Source organism: Triturus cristatus, chromosome 6, assembly GCF_964204655.1.
Source record: "Triturus cristatus chromosome 6, aTriCri1.1, whole genome shotgun sequence".
NCBI classification, from domain to species: Eukaryota; Metazoa; Chordata; class Amphibia; order Caudata; family Salamandridae; genus Triturus; species Triturus cristatus.
Window position 1 is genome coordinate 717,233,283 of NC_140589.1, and position 23,349 is coordinate 717,256,631.

The window sequence follows — 23,349 nt, forward strand, 5'->3', positions numbered from 1 at the left end:
CACATGGTCAAGTCCCTCTTCTGGTGACCCAGTTGATCGGGCTATTGCTCGTAGGCACTGCCCTGCTACGGGTGATCCTCTTTATCTGTATCTTCAACCAGCAGCTCAGGGCCCGGCTTTTGATTTACATTCTCCACCGTCTTTGCCATTGTTACCTCCCACCAGGGAGTCTAGGTGACTAGATGATTGTGGTTGTCGGCTTTTCGCCTCTGCCAGCGCAAGCGTCCGGTCTTTAAATACGGCCTGTGTGTTTGCACGTGCATCCTCCGGTCTTTGAGACTCAGTTGCTCACCTTTTCTCTTCCATTCCAGAAGGGCCACGGACAGAATTGCTTCGTCTTCTGCTGCATGGCACAATTCTCCCTTAGGTCTTCACTCAATGCAACTGACTCTATAGGACGGGTCCTTGCTCGCGCTGTGGCTTTATGCTGCCATGCTTAGCTTCACGACAGTCGCTTCCCTGATCATATTCGGGATGCCCTCAGAGATCGGTCTTTAAATGGGGTGGATCTGTTTGACCGCCACGCGGATTCAGCGGTCTCCCGTCTCTTGTCCGGGCTGCAGTGCACCTTGGTGTCCTTTTACGGCATCCTTCCACATGTACTGGTTAGTTTTAGTGCCGGTTACTGTTCCTGGCTGGTTAGCCATTTCTGTGTTCGTTCAGTACAGCCGTTCGGCTGCTTCTCTTGTTTTTTCAGTCCTCTGACTGTGTGCTTGGCCCAAGAGGACGCCCCTACCGGGACTTAGCCTTACCCTATGTGGATTATTTGCTGGCATTAGGTTCTGCCTTTGCCTTGGTACGCTCCTATGGAGCCTCCCCGTGGACATCCTGCTGGGTGCCACTTGTTTCTTCCTACGGTGATCCTTGGACAGCGTTGTTGGTCCATCTGTGGTGCATCGGAACCTGGCATAGGTTCCATACCGTGCGGTGTCTTATCTCACATGCCTGGCGGGACACCTTGTTGTCGCAGTTTTTTCACAACTGACACCCTTTTTGCCGCTGGGTGGCTTGCTTATTGGTGTAACTTAGACGACCAGCTCCTTTTGGGTTTGTCCTCCAAAGTGGTGGATTAGCAGATGTTCTCCCGTTGTGCGTGTTCGTGGTCTCCTTCTGACCACTCATTTTGCGACGGTTTCCATACTCCATGATGTTTCTGTACAGGGGTTTCCAAGCTTTTGAATGGGTTTATGCTGTGCACTCTCAAAGGGGCGTGTTCTCCTTGGACTACTCGCTTCTTGGGGTCCGGTACCTTTACATTGTCCTCACTTTATACAATGTCGTGACTAGTTTTTTCACCCTACTCTGTCTTGCAGGGGACTGTTGTTCCTCTCGGGCAAGGGGCATGGGTTACTTATTGCTTTGGACATTGTCCTACTTAGTTTCCACATGGCTGCAAGCCATTTCAGTATACTCTAGACTCTTGTGGGGGTCACGTATTCAGGGTTTTAACTTTTTTCCTCCTGCTCTATATCTGCTCTATATCTGCTCTATGTTCTTACCAGGCGGATCCGTGCACGCTCTTTGGGGCTGTTGCTGTCTTGCTATTGTGCACTTCTGGGCTGCTCATGCTCAGCTTTCGGAGGTCCTTGCTTACTTGGTGTGGTTCCAGTGTCCACACGGTATGCTTAGCTATCTTCTGGTAGGCTTAGGTGCCTTCCGGACTTCGCTCTTGTTCGTTAAAGCTTGACTGCTTGTCCTCTGCCCTTTTTACGAATTGTGACATAACGCCCAAGTCCTGGCGTGTCTGGGCCTTCGTACTACCGGCACCTTATGGCGGCGGATTGACATCCTACCACTGCTGTTACTTGGGTCTTGCTGGTGCAGGTTTCAACAGGGCTCCTTTTCGCAGTTGTACATATTCAACCGGTGTGAGAGGTCTTTGTCATACCGGTTCCCGTCACAAGGTTTTGCTGCCGGTGACACATTGCTTCGGCAGCGCTCTCCCCCTCTCTCTCTCCCTCTCTCCTCTTCCACCCCCGGTCTGCTCCACTTCTTGCAAAGTCATGACCTCACTTATTTGTCCTGCATATCTAGTATGTGTTTTCTTCCATGCTGGCACTGTCGGATAAGGGTCAGCCTCTTGCTACTGCTGCCCCAAGTGTCTTTGCAGGTGCAGGCTCTACAGTACCCTTTATCCACTGTTCTGCTTGGTCGACTGGTGATTGCTTTTGCTTTCTGTCGCTACCTTGGGTCCTGTGGATCCTTCAAACCCTTTTTCAAAATTATATCCATCTCACCTTGCCACGGGCATCCTGGCTCTGTGCTTTCCTTCCTTCAACTCAGGAATACACAAAGGGGTTTGTGTGCTGTTTTTAACGGCTTCTGGTGCCTTTGCCTCCCAGGGTTTTTTGCTCTCTTTAGAGCTTTATGGTCTGGTGGTTACCTGCGCTACATTACTGTCCTCACTATGGTTCGTCCCAAAGGATGACACTACTGTTTTACTCACCTTATGGATGACTAAGTTCTCTCGGGAACTTGGTGGGGTTCATTCGCCGACCCACCTCCTCCATGGGCATGGCTTTGGTATCTATTCTAAGTTGAGGAATCTGCGGCTAGACGTCTCTATCAGATGTATGAGTTACTTACCTTCGGTAACGATGCATCTGGTAGAGACATAGTCTAGCCTCAGATTCCTTAACGCCCACCCGTTCTGCGAGGACCTTTTCAGGTTGGGGCTTTCTATACTCGCCACCCTTTGGGTGGCTTGCCCTTTTGTAAAGTGATATTCTCTCACTCTGACACAGAATGCTTCGTTCTGTTTCTCTGCTCCATTCCACACATTCTCAAGATTAGGCGGTATGTTGATAGCTCCTGTGTTTTTGTTTTTTCCAGTCCTCGACCTGGATTGTACGGTGTGAAATCTATTCACGCTTTTTCCCCTTCTCCATTGCCTTGTGGTCTTTGCCACCCCTGTGGCCTTTTACTTCAGATCTATTGGCTCTGTACATATATGAGTCTTGTATGGGGATTGCGACGTCTATTTCTGGTGACGTTTTGTGGTGACCTCTCATTAATCTTGTGTTCCGGACTCCTTCACGATTTTACTGTTTGGATGCAGACTTTCTATCCTCTGCCAGGCTGTTGCTCCACATCCTTGTCTCCCTTTAACATTAATTGAGCCTTCGCTCTTGCGGGGTGGCTCTTCAGAGCTCTGTTCTTTCTCACCTGTCAATTTCTTCTATTTTTTCATCATTTTTGCACACTGTTCTCATATTCTCACAGTTTTTTGGTGATGGCTCCACGTTCTGACGCGGAAAAATTTCTCAGACAAAAACTGACGTCAGCGCGCCGGGAGGGGCATATATGGCTCCGCTGACGTCATGTCCGTGGACGACTTCAGGGCGGAGCCGGGCGGCGCCGCCCCGGGCGCGCAAAGTTGCTGCTGCGGACATTTTCCGGATCCAGTCTGACGTCTGGGGATATTCTAAGTTAAGGAATCTGCAGCTAGACTATGTCTCTACCACATACATCGTTACCGAAGGTAAGTAACTCTTACTTCAATCTATTTAAATTTTATATGGCTTTTGAAACAGTGATTTTTATTACAAATTTAATGTGGTTCGCTTCATTGTTTCTGAATTTGTTTTGTGTATTTAACAGGAAAAGCAGGAATGGTGGTGGATATACATTGCAGACAGAAAGGAACAGTCCCTTATTTCTATGCCATTTCACGTGTGTACACTTAGAGATGAAGAGGAGGTACGTAATTTGACAAATATCCGTTCATTTGATTGCTCTCACTCTAAAAGCTTGAATTTTATTTAAATGGCCATACATGCACATGTAACTTAGTTTTTTGGGAAACTCCGTTTGAAATTTTGTATTCTTTCTTCAGAGTGTTCAGCAGTGCTAGCGGTTTATGGAAGTCCAATTGGTCGCACACTGCTCCACATACCAGCGTGTTGCCCCAAAGAAATGTGGTCCCTGAAGTCAGCTGACGAGAGGCAATTACCTCGAAACACGTGTTCAGGGATGGCATTATAGTGACATACTCGTGGCATAGGCGTACTCACCGTTGCTACTACATTATCCAGAGTTCTATGGGGCTATTTGCTGGTATGACGAGCAGTGTGCGACCTACTTTGTTTATGTATTTAAGCTCCCTCGAGCAATTTGGGCTGACGAGCCTTGGTTCCGCACCTGCACGCCGTGAGAGGTATTTTACCTTTAATATTTTGGCAGTCTACTTGGCACCCCACATACCTACCTGCTCCCTGCTGACGAGAGGCAATTACCTCGAAACACGTGTCCAGGGATGGCATTATAGTGACATACTCGTGGCATAGGCGTACTCACCGTTGCTATTACATTATCCAGAGTTCTATGGGGCTATTTGCTGGTATGACGAGCAGTGTGCGACCTACTTTGTTTATCTAGCGGTTTATGGGTTTAAGTACCACTATGCAATCTCATGTGACGAAAGAGCTTTTTGTGTTGTGAAAAGCATCACCAAAAACCTGATATTTCTGAATTAATACCAGATTAGCTTTCCAAGTGCAGTTATAACATTTCTACCTCCCGTTTAAAATTAATATCATAGTCTTGTTTGGTAATGTTTGAATTTAGGAGATTTTGTCTAAATGAGTGAGGTTAGACTGAGTTTGTCCACTTCTAATGTGAAGTTCCCAAAGTGCTTTTATTTATTATTAAGAACTTAGAATATTGACATTTTAGCTAACTTAACTATACCAATCTGATTCCAACATGTCTGAATAGATGTAAGGATTTTGTGGGGAAGAAGAGAAAAAGAATTATACTTAACGCACCTTGGGCCTGCTACACATTTAAGAGGGTATAGTTAGAGTTAGTGAAAGAACCACCTGCAAGCAACTTGTGTATCATTTTACAATCATTTAAAGATTTTGTTGAGTCTGAGCTACCTGCTCTCTTTTGTGGTTACTGTTTGCCTGTACTCCAGTGAGAACTCGCTCTTCAAGTTGGTCAGCATATTGGAGACTTACGTGGGTAAGATTTGAGATGTGGTTGTGCTCATGGTAGATATGATTTAGCTAGCAGATTACCCTCTAAGCTTGTAGTCAGACTGCAGCGATCTCTTTTGAGGCCAGAAGTCTAACCTTTTTTGATCCTTTGTAACTACCCCCATAAACTGACTAAGAAGAAGTTCAGTATGATGCTTTTGCTCAGAGCTGTTAAACTGCTGTGCCTTGGCTGGGGTGGCGGTGCTACCAAAGTCCTACACAAAGTCCAGGTCCAGTGTATCAGATGTTTATGCCAATGGCAGCATAGTACTACGGCATACCTTCACAGTTCAGTTAACTAGAATCAGAACTGAACAGAGGTTGTGTAGCTTTACAGTCTGAAATACAGCGTCAGGGTTGGCCACCAGCGGCAGTCAACACAATGTAATGGTGTTCAAAACTGAGAATTTATAAATGGGAGGACAGAAAGAACCCTGACTTTTGACAGCTGATCAAAGCTTGGTGAGAAGCATCAATATATATTTAATACAACAACAGTCATCCTGTGCAAAGTACAACCACTTGGTTTCTTGGTTTTTCCTTTTTTTGACACAAAGTAGTGCAGAGTCAAAAGTGACAAGCCAAAACCTTTTCATCCTTAGGTTCTCCAAAGTGGGAGGGTGTGTGTTGGGTTGGCATGAATGACTGAATTGCATAGTATCACGCAGATGTCCCTTTTAAAGCCTCTGAATAAGATACAAAATAATTTGCAAAATAAGGACTCTAAGAATAAAGCTGTAGGTAATGTATTGGTGTCAAGTGTTTGAAATATCCCAAATGTAGGGTGGGACCGTTGAGATCAGCAAGCTGCCACAACAGTTGGTGGCACATATTGTGTCTCATGGCATTGCAGGCCAGAAACAATTAAACAGTGAATTAGAAGCAATTCCATTTATATCTTTAGTTCCCATTTCTGTGCCACTGTAATCATGATAGCTGGAAAGCGATGGTTTCTGACCTGAAATCCTAGTTCTCTCTCAGAGGAATCACCATTGAAATAATAAGCACTGAATAGTACTGCCCACGTGCAGGGATCCCGGAGCACTTCTTTAAAATATATATATTCTTAATTGTAGATGTTTGCCTTCCTTCAGTAAGGCCCGAATAAGATGAGGCTGTATTGGCCAATTGCTTGAATTTGCATTTAAAAAGGGTTACTATATAATTTATAAAACCAGGAAAAATTTGCTGGAATTGCGTTATTTCTACTGCTAAATCTCATTCACAAGCCTTTTTTTTTTTAAAGGAAAATGGTGGAGAAGGTAGAGGCAAATGTAGACTTATAGGCTGCAGCTCTGCATGCAGTGCCTCGGCTCACATCCCACCAGTATCCCATCATGCCCAGTAGGGTTCAGTTATCTCAGTACTTTTTTTCTGGCTCCTGATGACAGGATCTTGGAGCACTGAGCTTGGCCTTTTTTACTTTTTTCTTCATAAACTTCTCAAAGTTTTGTCAACACCTTTATTTGATGCATTTCAACATTGCCAATATTTGTCTAGTTAAATAAAATGCCATCTTTATTTGACAAATGTCCTGTCTGTGGCAGAAAGAAGGCCAAATCAGATCCCCATGATGTATACATCATCGGCCTTCCTCACAGCCACATCCCTGACAGACGTCAACACTGCAGGACCTTTTCCAGTCATGCCCTGAGGGACAGGGACAAGATTTGCCATTATGGAACAGAAGAGTAGCACAGACATCAGAACGCACAGTCTGACGGTGGGACGTCACTTGAGCAAGGGGAGGGTCAGTTCTCTACCAGGACTCTTCCACCTTCCTCTTAGCACTCTAGGAGAGGGCGATCCAAAAAGAGAGAACATCTTCAAAAACAACATTGTTCCATGTCAACGTCGAGGAAATCAACATTGAGACCAGGTACGGTACCTACTTGCTCGCAGTCGAGAGCTGGGTCAGTGTTGAAAAGGAGACCATATTCAACATCGATAGATAGGATGTCGACATCAAAGGATTCCATGATATCGAGACACAGGGAGAGGTTTGACGTCGAGACATAGAGAAAAATCGACGTGAGAAGTCTGTCTGCGCCAAGGCATTCGAGACCTGTAAACAGTCAGTCTAGACCAAAAATATTACCATCCACTTCTGACTTAGAATATTCCAGGGCATACTCACCATCGTCTCCTATCCTTCTTCCGGACTCTCCTCCACCAGCTCCTTCAGCACCTATTCCATGTATATTGCTGCCTCCTCTTCCTCAGACAGACACCTTTTGGAGGCTCCGGCAAGGCTTTTTGCTTCCCCTCGAAGATCAAGGGCTCCTCAGTCCAGGTCTCACCATAGATCGAGAGCACGAACACCTTCGAGACATCATCTTTGTTACTCCTCATTAAAACGCTCCTCTCTGTGCACTCCTCATTATTGTCCTAGGTCCAAATCTAGGTCACGAGAGAGAGAGAATGTGATCTTTGAGCATGACCTCAGACTTGCCTCTTTCCTTATGACTATGGGCCAGTTCATCTTTGAAGAAAGGAAAGTTCCTGAGCGTGTTCATTGCACCTGTTACTCTGGCTCAAGAGCCTATACTTAAACTGGAATCCTTTGACAGGAAAAAAGAAGCCCAACTAATAGGAGAGAGGTTTGTCTCAGTGACTTTAAGAGCTATAAAGTGAGTAGACCTATTATGTCTGGCCCATGTCATGAAACAACTTTTGTACATACCACAGTGGATTTTTAGATTGCCAATGCTTGGGCTGTTGGCTCCAGCTATTTCTAGATATGTATGGTGTAACTAGAGGTTCAAGGTGATCATTTTACAAACCATCCTACTACAGGAGCCAGTTATAATGCCTTTCCTAAACGAGTACAATCAGTAATTTGGTACAATACCATTATTCTTTGTCATTTTTAGGGAAGGGCAATAGAACCTTTAAACTGGTAGGGGTTGTGAACTTTAAATACAGTGTGAAATAATATTTACTTATTAATTCAACCCTACGTGGACTAAATTGACACACACAAGTGATAAAATATGTAAAAAGCAACTGTTCTGTCTTGTTTGTATGAATTTCTATTTTTACATTTGAAGAACCTTTGTTGTGCTCTTCAGTGAATTGCTCGAAACTTATGACTTTTTTTCCTTGCAAAAATTGATCTAGAAATTATCCTTGCAAGCAGTAGCTATAGCTAACCTGGGAAGCAGAAAATTCTAGCAATGCTGGAATGGGACTAGAAAGAAGAGCGCAATACCACACACAGCATCAGTTAGAAAAAAAATGTTCCACCTAATGGAATAAGCAGTCTTGATGAAGACCTCCATCGCTTTGTCGGGAAATAACCAGTCTGAAAGAAAGCGCCTGTAAGCATCCAGACTTGACTGCATAAGTACCTCTGTGGATTTGCCGAGTGCTACTTCTGCATGCCGGGCTTCATCCAATATGGCGCCTGCACCCGAGACGGACGCTTTAGCAACTTGCTTTAGCAACTTGCTTTCAGTTTAGTTCCATCCGAAAGAAGGCACCTGCACTCAATTCGCAACAGTGTGTTTGGGCGCGAAAACGCCGAACGATCCACAAGTCAGTTACCTTCGTGGCAGCGGAGCTATGAGTAGGTCATCAGCCAGACGCGCGGTCTACACACAGTGAACATTACTCTGTTGCTGTGATCCACATTCGGCCTTACAATTTGTGCCTGTGTTTACATTTTTTTATTGTAAACTCCCACAGTCTTTGTTGTCCTTTCAGGTGGCATGACGCCAATGTATGTCCCTCTGCTACTCATTGTTGAGGTGTAGTAGTTTTTCCCCCCTCGCCATCCCCAATGGTAAGGCCTGTTGGTCTATCATTCTGACATTCGTCCCTATACTGTGCATTGATGCTGTCATTTTACTTTTCTGGTTGTTGGGTAATACTAGTCTATCAATTGTATGTTTGTCTCTTTGTTTGACTATGTTCTTTTGACCAACTTTTTCCCTGTGGTCAACTCATATGTATACCTCTCAGGTGGAGGTGCACTCAGCATGCGGAGCATGAGAGATATAGCATGCTCATGAACATATGTTCATTTGTTGTTTTGTTTTATTCCTTTATAGGTCGGTCTATTAACTCAGAAGGTATACTTTATACTCCTGTGATTAATTTTGGCTGCATGTCCTAATATCTGGCACTCGTTACCGACACTCATTTGAGTAGCCCAGTATCCTGCTCTCGATGAATTGCTGTGATCATTTCTTTGCTATTTAATAGGCAAGAAATATTTTGACCTTCTGGTATCCATCTCTAGCCAATCTTTGTCTTTATTCATAACCGAGGAACCCAGATATTAAATTGGTTTTTGGGTTTCTCTTAGTTATCCAGTATTGGGGTATCTTTCATAGATTCACATGCCTGAATCATTCCCCGTCGCCGAGGCGGGAGTCCTGGTAAATAAAAAAGTAGTGCCAAAAAGAATTAGTAGTAGTAGTAGGCCCAAAGAAAAGGCCCTAAGGCCTATATCTTAGAAGCCTATCTACCTCGTTATGTAAAATAACCCAAGAATTGGTAACAACCAATCAGACAACAGCACCCTTCTAGAACCCTCTCAGCAGAGCCAGCTCTCCTCAGATTTTCACCGCACGTCGTGTGGAAGGGAGTCTCCCTGAGTGCCTACTCAGTTTCTTCTTTTTCTTCAGAAATGTCTGACAAGAAAGCTTTGTTTAAACCCTGCAGGACCTGTGATAAGAAGAGGGTCCATGTAGACGACCAGCATGAGGAGTGTATTTATTGTCTGCATCCTAAGCATGTTGCGAAGGATTGTAGAATTTGCCGGACTTTCCCTCCCAAGACCTTAAGGGACAGAGAGGCAAGAGTATTATTATGGTTGAAATCTTCCTCGGCTGAGGAGAATGACAGGGCCTCGACATCTAGCAAAAGGGCTAGATCACTTGATAGTTCTTCCAGTGAAGGGAGAAAACATCATAAGGCCTCTCATGTAACTTCTGACCAATCGCAGAAGTCACAAGACTCTGAGAGATCCAAGAGGTCTTCAGCTTCTAAAACCGTGAGTAAATCTCAGGTTAAGACTTTGTCAGTGGAATCTTCATATACAATCTCTGTGACTTCTGCTGCTCCTCTGTCGACGGCTACAGTCTCCACTACTTCTATATCTTCACCTATCATGTCTTCTAAAACATCTAAGACTCCGTCGACAACCGCGTCGACGTCGAGCTTGATGGAAGTTCTGTCAACGACGACATCGTCGATGAAGACATCGTCGACGAAGACCCCGTCGACGACGACGACGACCCCGTCGACGACGACGACCCCGTCGACGACGACGACGACCCTGTCGACGACCCCGTCGACGACGACGAAGACCCCGTCGACGAAGACCCCGTCGACGACGACGAAGACCCCGTCGACGACGACGAAGACCCCGTCGACGACGACGAAGACCCCGTCGACGACGACGAAGACCCCGTCGACGACGACGAAGACCCCGTCGACGACGACGAAGACCCCGTCGACGACGACGAAGACCCCGTCGACGACGACGATCCCGTCGACGCCTCAGAAGGCAGCAATTCCGTCGACGACAGAAAGCCCGTCGACGAGAAGTTTATTTAAAGCGATTCCACCAACTACTCATGTTACGCCTATTGCGTACACGCATATTCAGTTAAAAACTTTTCACAAGCAGAATTACAGTAATATTTCTCATTTGCTGCCTTCGCATATCTTCGACTCTTATGCAGAAGAGGATGATTTTGATGAGGAGGATGATGAGGGTCCTTTCGGAATAGCTCGGCACCCCTCGGATTTACATATAAAATGTCAAGAGGTGGATGAGGACGAAGACTATCATGAGCATGCTTACCAGGAAGGCATTGCTACGTCAGGTTACAGACATCCCACAAGGGATTGGGGGTCGTAGAGAAACGAGTCATCTCCCGCCTACACTGATACAAGATCTTCAGGCTATGCTGGCGGATTACCGCCAACTCTTTCCTCCACAACAACCTCTTCCTGATTTGCAACCGACTGAAGAGTCACATACGGACATTCCAAATTCGCCGCTTCACCCTGCTGGTTCTGGGCCGCAATCACACCATGATACCATTTCCTCTGCTGAGGAAGAGATCGAAGAAGGTGAGGTGCCTGATAAGGACAACAGTCTGGATCCTTGGGATGACTACATTATTCCCATGCCTTCTCCACCCATTCCTCAGCCATCGGATTCTCCTCCAGAGGATATAGGCGGCTTTCACAATTTAATGCAACGTGCCGCAGTCAGATTTCAACTACCAGTCACTGTGGAGCATACGGATTGTTTCCTCCATGATTTTAAAGAGGAGCAAAGGAAAATTACCAGAGCGATTCCCATCATTGATTTTATATGGAATGAGGGGTTAAAAATTATGAAGACACCTGCTTCCGTACCTGCGGTCCTCCGTCGTATTGACAAGAAATATCGTGCTCCTCCAGAAACGCCATCTTGTCTAATCGGTCATCCCCGACCAGATTCCGTTATATCGCAGGCTGCTCAACAAAAGTCTAAAAATCCAGCTATGCCGATATCAACGCCGCCGGATAGGGAAGGACGAAGATTGGATCTTATCGGTAAGAAGTTCTCTACTATGGCGGCAACTTCTATCAAAGCTGCAAACTCTTTGGCCATACTTGGTCGCTATGACCGCCAGATGTGGTCAGAATTATCGGAATTTATAGACCTCATTCCTGAAGATCGTCAACAAGAGGCAAGGAAGATACTTCTAGAGGGAGAACGAGCCGCATCAGAGATCATAGACTGTGCTCTGGATATTGCTAATACCAACTTTAGACAACTTGCAGGGGCTGCGGTTCTTAGGCGTCAAGGATGGCTTAAGGCAACATCTTGTAGGCCAGAGGTTCAAGCAAAAATCATTGATATGGCCTATGATGGAGAGTCCTTATTTGGGAAACATATAGACGAGGCCCTCCTAGCGATCAAGACCGATACGGATACAGCTAAGTCACTAGCTGCTCTCCAATACAAACTGGGATCTTTCCGTGGTGCAAGAGGACGAGGCTTTGTATCAAGGGGAAATTATCAAAGTCAGCAAAACAGACAATATCAATCTCAATATAGACAGCCTTATGGACGATCATCATACAGGCAATCTTCCTCGAATAGTTTCTCTCGCCAGGGAGGAAGAAGGCGATCGAACAATCAAGGTCGCGACGCCAACAAGAAGCAATGATTTACGCTGGACGCCAGTTATCCCTCCTTCCCTCCCAGTGGGAGCAAAGATATCAACTTTTGCACACAATTGGGAAGAGATCACCTAGGATCGTTGGGTCATCGACCTAGTCAGAAACGGTCACACCCTGGAGTTCTTAAAACGACCTCCTACTGCCCTGCCCAAGGGTCCCCCTCCCCCTCGTCTTCACTTATTGTTCAAAGAAGCCTTAAAAATGCTCCACAAGAACGCAATAGAGAAGGTTCCTTCGTCCCAGAAGGGAACCGGGTTCTATTCTCGATTTTTCCTCATAAAGAAAAAGTCAGGGGAGTGGCGCCCGATTCTGGATCTCCGCAAGCTCAACAAATTTCTAAAGAAGCAGAGTTTTCGGATGGTTACGCTGGCCGAAGTTTTGAGCTGCCTGAACAAAGGGGATTTTATGGCTTCTCTGGACCTGGAGGACGCGTACTTCCACATTCCTATCCATCCCAAGCACCGCAAGTACCTGCGATTTGTAGTGGCTGGCGTCCACTATCAGTTCAAAGTCCTCCCGTTTGGGCTGAAATCTGCTCCAAGAATTTTTACAAAGTGTCTCGCACCAGTAGCAGCGACTCTAAGATCTCAGGGAATACAAGTATTTCCGTATTTGGACGACTGGTTGCTCAAAGGCCCTTCGAAGCAGACTACCGTAGAGGCAGTTTCAGCATGCCTAGGTCTATTCTCAAACTTAGGCCTCACTCTCAACAAAAGCAAATCTCAACTGCTTCCTCTTCAAAGGATTCAGTTTCTGGGAGCGATGATAGACACCAGACAATGCAAGGCATTCTTGTCAAAGGAACGTCCGCTTCGTTTACAAAAGCTAGCACTATCAATCGCAAGAAGAAAGTCAGTTTCTGTCCGGATGTTTGCGTCTCTTCTGGGGATGTGTTCATCAACAATAAATCTTGTGCCTTTAGCACGGCTCCGAATGAGACCTCTGCAGGAGCAGTTACATCTGCAATGGAAACAGGCCGTAGGGTCGTTCAACGACTCCATCATGATAACACCACACATGATAGTCTCTCTGCATTGGTGGTCTCAGATGAAAAACCTGGCTCCGGGTCTTTCTTTTCTAACATCTCCTCCAGAATTCGTGGTAACAACAGACGCTTCCATGGAGGGGTGGGGAGGACATCTCCAAGATTTACAGATTCAGGGACGATGGTCCCAAGAATACCGCCAACAGCATATCAACAGATTGGAGCTTCGCGCCATTTTTCTCACTCTGCATGCGTTCCTCCCAAGAATTGCAGGGGCCTCAGTGCTGGTCCGGACGGACAATACGACCAGCATGTATTACATCAACAAGCAGGGAGGAACGAGGTCACTGTCCCTTTCGCAGGAAGCTCAGGAGCTATGGGAGTGGCTTACAACACACAAGATAACCTTAAGAGCGGAGCACGTCAAAGGCCTTCACAACACTTTGGCCGACAACCTAAGCAGATCTCTGGCAGGCTGTCACGAATGGCAGATAGAGCAGAAGCAGCTAGACAAAATTTTTCAAATGTGGGGCAGACCAGCCCTGGATTTGTTTGCGACAAAAGAAAACAAGAAATGCCGCTATTACGCCAGCAGATTCCCTCAACAGGGATCAAGAGGAAATGCCCAGTCCATGAGATGGTCAGGGCTTTGTGCGTACGCTTTTCCCCCGATACTACTAATTCCGAAGGTGAGCCGCAAAGTGAAGATGGAAGGTTGCCGTCTCATCCTGATTGCACCCCGTTGGCCAAGGCAATATTGGTTCCAGGAGCTGCTTCTTCTAGCTCACAGCTCCATCCGTCTAGTGCCAACAATCACGATGTTGACAAGGGAGAGGGGTCAAATACTCCATCCAGATCCACAGTCGCTGCACTTGCCTGCATGGCTCCTGATTTCTTAGAATACAAAGATCTAAACATTTCACAGGAATGCCGTGAGATTCTATCTAAATCACGCGCGCAAAGTACATTAAAAACTTATCGTTTAAAATGGAAACGATTTTGTCATTGGTGTGAGGGGAAGGATGTCCATCCTTTACAAGCTCCCGTAGAACAAATCCTTCCTTATTTGTTATCCTTGGCCAAATCTTGCCTTGCATTCTCATCAATAAAAGTTCATCTTGCTGCTCTCTCAAGATTCAGGAAGAGTACTTCTAAACCTTCGCTCTGTTCCTCTTCATTAATAAAACAATTTATGAAGGGGCTATTCTGAGTTTTTCCCCCAATTCGTGCACCTCCTCCAGAGTGGGAGTTGAACACAGTACTAGCTCAATTAATGAAAAGACCGTTTGAACCTATCCACAAGGCTGAGCTTAAATTTTTAACATGGAAAGTTGCTATTCTTTTGGCTCTTACATCAGCTCGAAGAGTCAGCGAGATCCAAGCTTTCACCATCTCAGAGCCCTTTTTGCAGTTCTCTAAAGATTATATTACTCTCAGGACAAATCCACGATTCATCCCTAAAGTTCAGACTCATTTCCACTTAAATGAACCAGTGAAACTGAAAGTTTTCTTTCCAAATCCAGCCACACCATCTGAGCGAGCGTTACATTCGCTTGATGTAAAACGTTGTCTGAAATTTTACTTGCAAAGGACTAAGGACATCAGGCGGTCCAATCAATTGCTAATAGCCTATGGTCAAGCTACACTTGGGTCTGCTGTGACTAAAGCGACTATAGCCAGATGGTTGGCTTCTACAATTCATTTCTGTCATGATAAAGCCAGCAAACCTTTACAAAGGAAGGTCAGGGCGCATTCTACTAGAACTATGGCAGCATCTACTGCATTGTTCGCAGGAGTATCCTTGGAAAATATTTGTCGTGCTGCAACGTGGAGGAATGTCCACACATTCACAAAGCACTACTGTCTGCTATCTACTCTGCAGGAAAATACAGCTGTAGGACAAGCCATACTTCAACATCTTTTAAACTAAGGTCAGATGTATGTTTTACTTATTCTGAGCGATTTAATGAGTTGTGTATATTTATGCATTTTCAATTTGCTGTTTATAATTGCTATTTCTTAAGCTCCATATTTCATTTCCTTATGTAAGTTACAGGTTTGGATTTTAAGAGTGGACATCTTATACCTTCTGGTTATCAAATTGCGGGCGTAATTGGGAGTGTATCAGCAATAGTCTCCCACCATCCGCAAACGGATGATTCAGGCATGTGAATCTATGAAAGATACCCCAATACTGGATAAGAAAACAAGTTACTTACCTGTAACTACAGTTATCCAGTATTGGTATCTTTCATAGATTCACATGCACCCACCCTCCTCCCCGTAGAGTCAGTTCTCTATGTTTGGGACATGTGCTTCCCACTCGTGCTAGGAAAATCTGAGGAGAGCTGGCTCTGCTGAGAGGGTTCTAGAAGGGTGCTGATGTCTGATTGGTTGTTACCAATTCTTGGGTTATTTTACATAACGAGGTAGATAGGCTTCTAAGATATAGGCCTTAGGGCCTTTTCTTTGGGCCTACTACTACTACTAATTCTTTTTGGCACTACTTTTTTATTTACCGGGACTCCCGCCTCGGCGACGGGGAATGATTCAGGCATGTGAATCTATGAAAGATACCAATACTGGATAACTGTAGTTACAGGTAAGTAACTTGTTTTCTTATTTTGAACTCGTGTTACACCAGACTACTCACTTCATCACATTTACACTGTGTAGGAAGGTGGATATCTGACTATGGTTACCCCCAACTTTTTGCCTAGTGTCTAGCTGGTTTTTCAACTTAGTTGGCCAGAGATCCTGCCATTCAGGGTCTCAGGCTGTCTGCTCTCTCTTTAAAATGGACTCCATGTACCCTAGGTACATTCCCAATTGGTAAGGATCACCTTATTGGACCCTGTACAGTGTACCCTAGGTACCCAGGGCATAGGTGTACCCTAGGCCACCCAGGGGCTGCAGCATGTATTATGCCACCCCTGGTCTGGCCTTCCAATCAGACACAACTGGCTGATCACTCAGCTGGGGCAAGGTCGTGTAATCACCCCTTGCTTAGATATAGTATACCTATATCTACCCTTGAAATAGACACACGTGTACCTATCAGCCACTCCTATGGCAGGCCTTAACAATCCTGGAGGCAGAGTGCTTGGTAACATGTGAGATGGTGCTCTAGCATGAGCTGAGCCTGTCTGCAGCTTTCGGAACCATGTCCTTATAGCTGTTCTATGATATAGCCTACCATATACTCTTAAAGTGCCTTATAATCTTAAACGGTTATGGTAACTATGGTTTGGCTTTATCAAAACATGTCGTGTAAGGTGTCTAACACTTTGGAATAATACCCCCATACCATTTCTGGTGATGAGGATATTATCCCCCCCTTCTAGAGGGAGAGACATGTTAAAATCCTACTTTGCTGTTTAACTCTAACCAAAGCCTCAGCATCACAAAATGGATGCTGCTGCCACAGACACAAGTCTGGCCTCCTGCTGCTGGGAGTGATCCCGGCAAGGGAGGCTTGGACAATAGGTTTCCTGCTTGGGGAGGTGCTAGCACCTCCCCAGACAGACTTTAGTGTATTGGGGCAGGGAGGGCTGAAAGGAATGAGACATGCCTGGGGCACACAGGGTGTCCCATGCATAGTCCAGTTCAAACCGGTGCTGGGGCACTCCAGCCCCAGTCCTGGCGCGAAACTGGACAAAGGGAAGGGGGTGTAACCACCCCCCTCCCAGGTCGATCCCATAAGGCGTGACCTAGCAGGTAACCCAGCCCCCCAGATTAGTATAAGAGTGGTAGCTGGGCCCCAGGAGATTAGATTATCCTGAACCTGCAACTTGAACAGAAACTCTGGACCTTCGACATTCGACGAAAGAAGAAGACTGAAGAATCTCCCTTGTGGCCAAGGAGTGGCTACCCTGTGCAAACAGGCACCATCAAGAGACTACCCTTTGCTTTGCTGAAGTTCTACGAGGGACCGACTGCAGAGCCTGACCAGAGCCTTGACTTCCAGACTTCTCCGACCCTGATCCACATCCACAGCCGAGCTGAGATCCGTGGAGGCGACGAGAGACGTGGGACCGGCTACCTGGGAAAAGTGGCTAGTATCTTCCAGCGCAGCTAATGAGGCACCCTCGAAGTTGTGCACCGGGGATTGAGAAGCCCCAACCCCAAGCACCATCTGCACCGAAGATCAGCCCCCCACACTCCACGAGTCCTGCGTGGGGCCCTTCTGCATTTTGCCTGCTTGCCGCGCCTGTCCGGTTGCTTGCCCGTTGGCTAGTGGCCTCTGTGACGACGCATCCTGAAATCTTCACTGCTGGTTTGGCTCCTCCAGACTGGCTCCCGCTTCCCTGCAAAAGAGAATCACCCCAGACCTTCCTGGTCTGCACCAGAAGCAAGTCCTCCGTTCTTCGTGGGTTCCGCTTGCCAAGGCTTGGTGAGTCCTAGTTCAACTTCGACACCGCCGACAGCAAGAGCCTTCGTGGGACAGCTCGCCTCCTGGTCCTGGTCGTCCTCGATGTCTCCTGGTGGCTGCAGCGACAAGCTTCACCTTTCACCTGCAATCTTCACGACATCGCCTGGTTCCTTCCTGGTTCCACGTGGTCACTGGCTAGTGACCTTGACTCTGTCCCTTCTGCTTGCAGGTATCCTCTCTTCTTGATCCCAGCCTTGGGATCCACCGGACACTCTTCACTGACTGCCTGTCAGCAACTTTCCTTCAGGCATCCATAGAAGTCCAAGACGAAACCCGACACAAGTTCACACCTATGCACCCGCAGCCCGTGGGCTAGGTAACTTGGGTACTTCGGTGCTCACAAGGGTAGTGACTATCCTAGGGTCTAGTTTCCGAGTCTCGACTCTCTAGCTGCGTCAGAAGTGTCCTTAAACTGTTAATTTCTAACTGCTAGTAATTCTATCGACTTTTACGCATTACGCGTGAGTGTTTCCACTCTGCACCTGAATCCCGTGGGCCTCCCACTTCCTAACTGTTGCTAGTGTAGTGTAGCCCCAGCGATTCCCTAGGCCTAGGCCTATTCTATTTCCGTGACAGTGGTCCTTATACCACTTCTTTAGTATATGGTTTGCGTGGCCCCTAGGGCCTAACTGTATTACTTACCTGTGTGACTTAATGTATGCTTAAATAAGACTGTTGTACTTGCCTCTAATCTCATAAAGAGTGCTGAGGGTTTGTCTAGAATAAATACACTTTATTTTATATATATATATCTGTTGTGGTGTCCTTTCATTTGGTATTCAAGGGATTATATATGGTATCACAGCTGGCTTCACATGCCAGCGGTACAAAAGGGGTGGTGATGGACGGAGTATCAGAACCAATCAAACACTCACACCCAGTCAACAGATCTGGGTTTAATCCATCACCGTTCTTTAGCCCACTCTGCCACCCCAGTTCAGACATGGCCATATGCAAATCAGTCTGACCCTGTGCCTCATGGGAACAGTCCAGCCCGAACTGCCAAGCTATGCCTTCCCTGGACCGGAAACAAGCTTCCTAGGACCGGTTTCTGGCATTTCAGCCGTCTTCAGCCAGGCTTGCTTGAATCCAGTGGCAAAGTGAGCAAGGGACTCACGTCTGAGCATACCCTGCCAACTTATGGCGATTAAAGCGGTACAAAAGGGGTGGTGATGGACGGAGTATCAGAACCAATCAAACACTCACACCCAGTCAACAGATCTGGGTTTAATCCATCACCGTTCTTTAGCCCACTCTGCCACCCCAGTTCAGACATGGCCATATGCAAATCAGTCTGACCCTGTGCCTCATGGGAACAGTCCAGCCCGAACTGCCAAGCTATGCCTTCCCTGGACCGGAAACAAGCTTCCTAGGACCGGTTTCTGGCATTTCAGCCGTCTTCAGCCAGGCTTGCTTGAATCCAGTGGCAAAGTGAGGAAGGGACTCACGTCTGAGCATACCCTGCCAACTTATGGCGATTAAAGCGGTACAAAAGGGGTGGTGATGGACGGAGTATCAGAACCAATCAAACACTCACACCCAGTCAACAGATCTGGGTTTAATCCATCACCGTTCTTTAGCCCACTCTGCCACCCCAGTTCAGACATGGCCATATGCAAATTAGTCTGACCCTGTGCCTCATGGGAACAGTCCAGCCCGAACTGCCAAGCTATGCCTTCCCTGGACCGGAAACAAGCTTCCTAGGACCGGTTTCTGGCATTTCAGCCGTCTTCAGCCAGGCTTGCTTGAATCCAGTGGCAAAGTGAGCAAGGGACTCACGTCTGAGCATACCCTGCCAACTTATGGCGATTAAAGCGGTACAAAAGGCTTCACATGCCATTCAGAGTTTAGCCTAAGACTGCTCTTGTCCATGCTACCACTAGGATAGCTGGTCTATAAGGTTGACTTTACAACCAATCACCATAAGGGTTGTTTGGACTGATATAAGGTGTACACTAGAACTAGTGACATCATACATCAGGCCAACTTCTCACACACAGCACCTCACATTCACATCGGCAGAATAATCAAAAGACTCAGGCAACGAGCCCCCCTACGGGTCCCGTTGGGCATTGCAGTGATGGCCCAACAAGGAGCTGCCTGATGATGAAGCATGACACCCATCTGGCTGTGTGGGGGCCCTTATTCCTGAGGGATCAGATGCCCTTATCAGACACCTCAGGTCTCCCTGACCGCCTTTTTTCTCTTTCTCTCTATTAGGAACTGCATACCTTTCTATTGACATTACCTGATTGAGGGCATGTATGCTAGATCTTTAAATGCCCTCTGTCCCTCCTTTGTACAGATTCACTTAATTTACTAACCATGTAAAGATGGAAGGCATAGTTAACTTTGCTGGGGTTTGATCTCCTGATCGAGATGCTACTGTACATTTAGCAGTCGTTTATACACTGAGCGATCTTGCCAGGGTGCTGGGTACTCTGACTTCTCAGGGTTGTTCAAAATGTCCTTCCTAATATTTACTATTGTAGCTTCAAAAAATCTGGGCATACCCTACTTACGGCAACAAACTAGAGTATACAAAAAAGCAAAGGATGGGAATCTTGAATTAATATCAACCACTGGTAATGGGACGGTATGCCCAGATGTGGGCCCCCTGCACACTGTGTCACTTGAATCAAGCTATACTGGGCTGGTGGACCCCCGACTAGGGTGAAACCGGACTTGGTTTGCTTATGATCTGGTTCAGGGAGGACCTGGCATGGCAGTTTGGGCTGGACTGTTCCCATTGGAGTAGGGTCAAGACTGATTTGCATATTTCTGAGCCCAAACTGAGGTGACATTGTGCAAAATAATGATGGGTTGGGATGCGGCACAAGTAATTACCAGTGGCTGAGATTAGTTCATACATTTTATTCATCACTTTTTTGGGTAATAACAGAAGCACACACACGCAAGCAACACTAAACTCGTATAGAACAAAGGATGAAAACCTAATATGTGAACGATAAGGTTTTGAGATGCTGGACATCACTACCTCCATCTCGTATACAGCCCTGCCATTTTGGAGATGGGAGCAGCTCAGTTCATAGCATACTGTGCTCTGTATTTAAAACGTGGTGTTACTCAGGTAGCAGCCTATTCGCACCCTTTCAACAGATCAATTCAGAGGAGAATATGCAAATCACTGCTAATGATTCCACAGCTGTGAGCTTCACATAACTAGGTGCTTATGCTAATTGCCCACTTACTGGGTGTGATAGGATAGCGCCCTTTGGTTGCATGCACTTTGTCCAGTTTGCATCTGTTAATACCCAAACTGGATGTCTCTGGGGAAGCATTCGACTCCCTCCCCCCCCCCTTTCTCTCCAGCCAGAGCGTGGCAAAAAATAGAAAAATCCTGCCAGCAACCCACCCCACCCCCCTCTTTTCTTTTATACGGCCGCAGCGGCGCGGCAAACACGGAGACCACCACGGGCTGCCAAAGTGCTTGCTACGCCACTGGCCATGGTTTTAATGTTCTCGGTCTACTGATTGATTTTTGTATATATGCCACTAAAGGTAACCATCAGCAGTTCTTTATTTTCCTCCAAAAATAATGTTTTTTAAGCAATATTTATGTGTGAATGATTATTTTTTGTGACCCACATCCTTGTGAAACTGAAGAGCATATTCTGATTTCCCTAGTCTAAATCTGATTCAAGTCAATTAGTCAAAAATCAAAATGTCTGCGGGCCGAAAACTTGTGGGTAAAATAGTTAAATATATTTTGAAGTAATCTCCCTTGAAAATGATCATCCTGCTATCACCGCAGAACGCACCACAATGTCTTCACCACCACTAGCCCAGCATATTTTTAAAAGGGGGCTGCTCAGCTTCTTTTTCTGGAAATGAATCCAGAAATTCTCATAACCAACAATCTGGGTGTGGCTATAAACAGCTCGGTGCCGTATGCCTTAAAGATAAAAACTCCCCAAATTTTCAATGGGAGCCTGTCTTTTTTTTTCTGTCCTACAACCAAGCAAAAGTCATGAATTCCTATTGGTGGAGTTCCTTTTTATACGCACAATTAAAACTCCCAAAAAACTATGCTCAGTGTTTGTTCCCTGAGCTCTAACCACACCCCAAGACTCATGCTGAAAGCCATAAACCTGTAATTGGACCATGGATCTTTAAAAGGACGAATAAAATGAGGCATAGAAGTTAGCTTGAGTGTGTTTGTTTTAAAGCTAACTGTCTTAGTTATGGTTATACATCTCCTGTTTTGGCCACCTGGCATGGAATTGTGCAAATGCAATTTCAAAAGTGATTTTCTACAGTACTTCGGACATGTAACAGGTTTTATTCTAATTTTCTCTCCCAGCATTTGGATTTCATGAAAATAACATTCATTCTTAAGTCAGAATCTCCAATGTGTTTTTAAAACTTGTTGGTTGTACGAATTGTGTGCTCTTGCATAAAATGTGTATACTGATGTTATTAACAATTATAATATTTCAAATTGATATTATATTGCAGGTAGAACTGAAATTTCCTGCTCCAAGCAAACCTGGGAATTACCAATACACTGTGTTTCTGAGATCCGATTCATACTTGGGTTTGGACCAGATTAAACCATTGAAGGTAATATTTTCCACTTTGCTGAATTTAATTTATTAGAGTTACCCCTCTGCAGACTGAAGTTTTAAAAAATCGTTTTAATTTCCAATTTCGTGTTCTTTAAAATCCTCGTTCTGATGGATACTTTTAAGTGCAGATTCCTCACCTGTGAATATTCCCCATCCCTCAGCTAGGATTTGTAAACTTTAAAGCAGTCCTTCTGCACTCCAGCCAGTGGTGTCATGTGGCTCCACGCCAACATGGTTCTGCTCTGAAAAAGAGTGCAGCTGCCTTTAAGCACCACCCATGTGCACGGACATCAATTCTTTTATTTTCTGCACCTCCTGGTGCAGATCCAGAGTTTCTCCTTGGTCTTTCAGACCACACATTTCCAGTGTTAAAGGGAAAATATCACCCCTGAAGGCCTTGAGACAGTGTTCAAACCTTGTAGAGACTGATGCAAATCGATATTGTGATGGACTCTCACAAAGTATTCTTATGGTGTCTGAGGATGTAGATCTACTTTAGGGCCTGTGAAGACTGCATCCAGATAAATCTGAACGCCATTCGGGACCATGACGCCAAGATTTGAGGCCAAACACTAGCAGACTTCATGACTGGACCGATGAAAGCTGAAAGGAAGGTCCCATTCCTGCTCCCGAAGTAATTCCCAAAACCAATTGTCGCGGTCGAAGTTTTCGGGGAAGTCTAAGAAAAAGCATAAGTTGAAGGAGAAATCTGCTCTTCTTGCGACTCTTGGACTCCAGAGAGGGTGCGAGGGTGTCAACATGCCTCCTGGACTCACTCGCAATCTCCATCAGAGCTGATTGAGTTTAGTCCTGATGCACCCCCCGTTTCAAAGTCCATAGGTGATATTGCAGCAAGTAGAGGCCTTCAGAGATGCCATGCTGAGCATTTTCAGCACTGCTCCAGCTCCCTCTAACATGCCTTCTGGCTCCAAGGATCATTAGGGGGCCTCCAGTCAGACTTTCGCTGGCTCTTTAAACTCATAGTGGGTTCACCATCAACCCCGGTGCAGACTGTGATCTCAGTGCTATTCGCATTTACGCTGGAAGAGGATTTGCATCCCATCATGCTATCTGACTTAGAGCAGTATCCACCATGACTTTAAACAACGTTGTGCCTGGCCCCAACCAGCACGTGCACATAGCCAATTCCTCAAATACTGACACTTTGCCCCA

The 23,349-nt window shown here is 46.0% G+C and overlaps 1 protein-coding gene across 1 annotated transcript in view; it reads left to right on the forward strand.

The window, feature by feature from the left end:
* SEC63 (SEC63 protein translocation regulator) overlaps positions 1 to 23,349 on the forward strand; it is a 669,334-nt gene that overhangs the window by 600,321 nt on the left and 45,664 nt on the right. The window contains exons 19-20 of the mRNA XM_085611209.1: positions 3,601 to 3,699; positions 22,067 to 22,171. Of these exons, the coding sequence (XP_085467335.1) occupies positions 3,601 to 3,699; positions 22,067 to 22,171 (204 nt within the window). The remainder of the gene's footprint in view (positions 1 to 3,600; positions 3,700 to 22,066; positions 22,172 to 23,349) is intronic.